At 40.7% G+C, this 4,794-nt stretch overlaps 1 protein-coding gene across 1 annotated transcript; it reads left to right on the top strand.

Moving 5' to 3' along the window:
• Window positions 1-342: 342 nt before the first annotated feature.
• LOC108455445 (retrovirus-related Pol polyprotein from transposon TNT 1-94) lies at window positions 343-4,263 on the top strand. The gene is given in 6 exon segments (XM_053027639.1): window positions 343-446; window positions 649-767; window positions 770-1,182; window positions 1,243-2,244; window positions 2,353-2,627; window positions 2,658-4,263. Coding segments are annotated over 6 exon segments (3,519 nt in total).
• Window positions 4,264-4,794: the final 531 nt, after the last annotated feature.

Raw genomic sequence — 4,794 nt, 5'->3', positions numbered from 1 at the left:
TCGGACTCTAAAGTCCCGTGGTTTTTACCCTTGATTTAGAGGGGTTTTCCACGTAAAAATATCGGTGTCTCTATTTATTTTTGTTGTGGTTGCATTAGTTGATTTGTGGTTGATTAAGGTTGCTAGAGAACATATCTTGTGCTATTGTGCTTGCCATAATTTTTGACAGGAGTTATAAGGAGAGAAAGAACACCGGTTGTGCTTTCGCTTTGTTTCGGTTGTTCGGTTTCTTCCCAACAAACTGGTACCAGAGCTTGGTTATTGTGTCAGATAATTATGGAAATTAATACGAGCAAGATGATTATGTTGAATGGCACAAATTATCAACTTTGGCGGAATAAAATGAAGGACTTGTTGTTTGTGAAGGCTTTGCATCTTCCGGTCTTTACTACTCAAAAACCCGATTCAAAAAGTGATGAAGAATGGGAATTTGAGCATCAACAAGTGTGTGGCTTTATTCGGCAATTTGTTGAAGAAAATGTTTACAACCACATTAATCAGGAGACACATGCTCGAACATTGTGGGAGAAGCTTGAAAGCTTGTATGCTTCGAGGTCGGGCAATAACAAGTTGTTTTTACTGAAGAAAATGATGGCGCTGAAATATAAAGAAGGAATGTCTATAGCTGACCATGTTAGTGAATTTGAGTGTGATGAATCGGTTGCTTGGTATGGGTGTCAAATTTGATGACGAGATTTTAGGACTTTGGTTGCTTGCTACTCTACTGGACTCTTGGGAGACCTTTCGAGTCTCACTCATTAATTTCGCCTTGCAGGTATTATTACTTTGGATTTGGCTAAGAGTGGTGTGTTGAATGAAGAGGTTAGAAGAAGATCTCAGGGTTCTACATCATCGTCCGAGGTGTTGGTTATCGAGAACAGGGGGAGAAACAGAGACAAAGATGGAAAGGGTAGAGATAAAAGCCGAAGCAAGTCAAGATCGAGATACAAGAATCTTGAGTGTCATCATTGTCGTAAGAAAGGTCATATCAAGAAATATTGCTTCAAGTGGAAGAAAGAGAACAAAGGTGGTGGTGATAAACACGATCAGAATGACGATGAAAAATTCGAGCGTGTTGCTACTGTTACTCGTGAAGATCTGTTAGTTATTTGTGATGAGAATTTGGTCAACCTAGCATGCGACGAGACTAGTTGGGTGATTGATACTGGTGCATCACTTCATGTCACCTCGAGGAAGGAATTCTTCACATCTTATACTCCTGGTGATTTTGGGGTATTGAAGATGGGTAATGATGGTTTGGTTTCGGTTATTGGTATGGGAGATGTTAGCTTGGTGAGTAACAATGGAACAAAGTTAACTCTCAAGGATGTCAGACATGCACCGGATGTCCGTTTGAATTTGATTTCTGCAGGAAAGCTTGATGATGAGGGATTCTGTAACACCTTCAGTGAAGGGCAGTGGAAGCTGACTAAAGGCTCCTTGGTTGTGGCTCGAGGAAAGAAGAGCTCAAATTTGTACTTGATGCAAGCTTTGACTTCTCGAGAGACGGTGAATGTGACACTGAATAACAACTCAACTGAGTTGTGGCATAAACGACTCAGTCACATGAGTGAGAAGGGGCTTAGCTGTTTAGCGAAGAATAATCAACTTTCGGGTTTAAAGAATGCTACACTGAAGATTTGTGCTCATTGTCTAGCAGGAAAGCAGAGAAGAGTTTTATTTAGAAGCCATCCTCCTCATAGGAAATCAGAGTTGCTAGAGTTGGTCCATTCAGATGTTTGTGGTCCGATAAAAGTAAGATCACATGGTGGTGCACTTTACTTTGTGACTTTCATTGATGATTGTTCAAGAAAGCTATGGGTTTACACTTTGAAGTCTAAAAATCAAGTCTTTGAGGTGTTTAAACAGTTTCAAGCATCAGTTGAAAGGAAAACTGGGAAGAAGTTGAAGTGCATTCGTACTGATAATGGTGGCGAGTACACAGGGTCGTTTCATGAGTATTGTCTGCGACAGGAATCGACATCGAGAACACCACCAAAGACTCCACAGTTAAATGGGTTAGCTGAAAGAATGAACCGAACATTGATTGAGAGAGTCAGATGTTTGTTGTCAGATGCAAAGTTACCAAGATCGTTTTGGGCTGAAGCTTTGAATACAGTGACACATGTGATAAATCTATCTCCTAGTGTTCCTTTGAAAGGTGATGTGCCAGATAGAGTTTGGTTTGGTAAAGACGTGTCATATGATCACCTACGTGTGTTCGGTTGTAAAGCATTTGTTCATGTTCCAAAGGATGAAAGATCCAAGTTGGATGCCAAGGCTCGACAATGCATTTTTATTGGTTATGGTCTAGATGGTGAGTTTGGTTATAGACTCTATGATCCAGTTCAGAAGAAACTCGTGAGAAGCAGAGATGTTGCCTTCATTGAGGATCAGACCATTGATGACATTGATAAGACGGAGAAAGTGGATTCACAAGGTAGTGGTGACTTGATCGATGTGAATCCGGTTCCCCTAGACTCTTCACCAGATCCTATCCAGGATGATGTGCATGGTGATGTTAGTGGTGACCATCAGACTATAGGTGATTTTGATACTCCCATGGATGATGTTGTGAATGATCAACAACAAGCACCTATAGCTCCACCAGCAGTTCCACTTCGAAGGTCTTCCAGAGATCGACGATCTTCTGTTAGGTATTCTCCTGATGAATATGTTCTTTTGACTGACGGGGGAGAACCTGAATGTTATAAAGAGGCTATGGAAAGTGAATGCAAAGATCAGTAGGTTGAAGCGATGAAAGACGAACTTCAATCCTTGCATGAGAACCATACTTTTGAATTGGTGAAACTGCCTAAGGGCAAAAGAGCTTTGAAGAATCAGTGGGTTTACAGGTTGAAGCAAGAAGAGAAGTCTTCATCTCCATGATACAAAGCTAGATTGGTCGTCAAGGGTTATACTCAGAAAAAGGGGGTTGATTTTGAAGAAATATTTTCTCCGGTTGTGAAGATGTCCTTTATCAGAACTATACTGAGTTTGGCAGCTTGTTATGACCTAGAGGTTGAACAAATGGATGTGAAAACTGCTTTTCTTCATGGTGACTTGTAAGAAGAGCTTTACATGGAGCAGCCAGAGGGTTTTGTTGCACAAGGGAAAGAGGACTATGTGTGCAAATTGAAGAAGAGCTTGTATGGTTTGAAGCAAGCTCCAAGGCAATGGTACAAGAAGTTTGAGTCTGTTATGGGGGAGCAAGGCTACAAGAAGACTACTTCTGATCATTGTGTGTTTGTTAAGAGATTCTCTGGTGATGATTTTATTATTCTTTTGCTCTATGTTGATGATATGTTTATTGTTGGTCAGAATGCTTCTAGAATTGAGAAGTTGAAACAAGAGTTGAGTAAATCCTTTGCAATGAAGGATTTGGGGCCAGCAAAGCAAATTCTTGGCATAAGACTGACACGTGATAGAAAGGCCAATAAATTATGGTTATCACAAGAGAGGTACATTGAGAAAGTACTTCAAAGGTTTACTATGGACAAAGCTAAAGCGTTGAATACTCCATTTGCTATGCACTTTAGATTGAGTGTTAAGCATAGTCCTTCCACAGAAAAGGAGAAGGAAGAGATGCAGAAAATTCCTTACTCTTCAGCCGTGGGTAGTTTGATGTACGCAATGGTTTGCACGAGACCAAACTTGGCTTATGCCGTTGGTACAGTTAGTCGGTTTCTTTCTAATCCAGGCAGAGAGCATTGGAATGCAGTGAAGTGGATTATAAGATATCTTCGTGGAACTTCCAACATGAAACTTTGTTTCGGCAATGAGAAACCTGTTCTTGTTGGGTATACAGATTCAGACATGGCCGGAGACATTGACTCGAGGAGATCTACTTCAGGTTACTTAATCACTTATGCAGGGGGAGCTGTGGCATAGCAATCGAGACTGCAAAAGTGTGTTGCATTGTCTACCACCGAATCAGAGTTCATTGCAGCAACCGAAGCGTGTAAGGAGATGCTTTGGATGAAGAAGTTTGTGCATGAGCTTGGTTTTACTCAGGAGAAGTATGTCCTGTACTGTGATAGCCAGAGTGCTATTCATCTTGGTAAGAACTCAACTTTTCATGCTAGATCTAAGCATATTGATGTGAGGTACCATTGGATACGAGATGTTCTTGAAGCTAAGCTGTTAAAGCTTGAGAAGATACACACTAATGATAATGGTGCTGATATGTTGACGAAGGCCTTACCAAGAGGAAAGTTTGAAGCATGTTGTTTGACCTCCGGCATGGAGGCATTCCCCACATAGTTGGAGGGGGAGATTTGTTGGGTACGGGTCCCACTATGTGGGAAACCCATATTTTCTGCCATAATGTTTTGTCTTTCTTTGATTTTGTCAAAAGCCAATTTTTTTTTTTATGTGTGGGATGTGGGCAGCCTTTTTATTATTATTGAGTGTCAAATTCTCAATTTAAAAGAAGAGAAAAACAGAGAGTGAGATTGAAGCTCGTTGGAGAAAAAGAGAGAATAGAAAAATCAGTTTTTCAAGCTTGGTGCAGCAGTGATCAACTCCTCGATCGAAGGTCCATCCGTGGTTCGATTGAGCTGATTTTTGGACAGCAGCTAGATGATAAGGTGTTCTTGACTTTGTACGGTCAGATTTTTCATCCGAGACTTGTAGCGTCGGAAATACCCATTTTTCAGCAGCTACGTTTTTGGTGATGTTCTCTCATTTTTCTCTCTTTTGCTAAAGATTACATATTGTTAGCCTTGTCGGAGTTGAATGCTTGTTGTAAGCTTGATATTGTGATCTTGTAGTCGAACATTTGATGATAGTAGA

The sequence above is a fragment of the Gossypium arboreum genome, chromosome 5 (assembly GCF_025698485.1).
Source record: "Gossypium arboreum isolate Shixiya-1 chromosome 5, ASM2569848v2, whole genome shotgun sequence".
Lineage (NCBI taxonomy): Eukaryota > Viridiplantae > Streptophyta > Magnoliopsida > Malvales > Malvaceae > Gossypium > Gossypium arboreum.
Note: the sequence above shows the minus strand (reverse complement) of the source record. Positions and strands in the feature narration are given on the sequence as shown.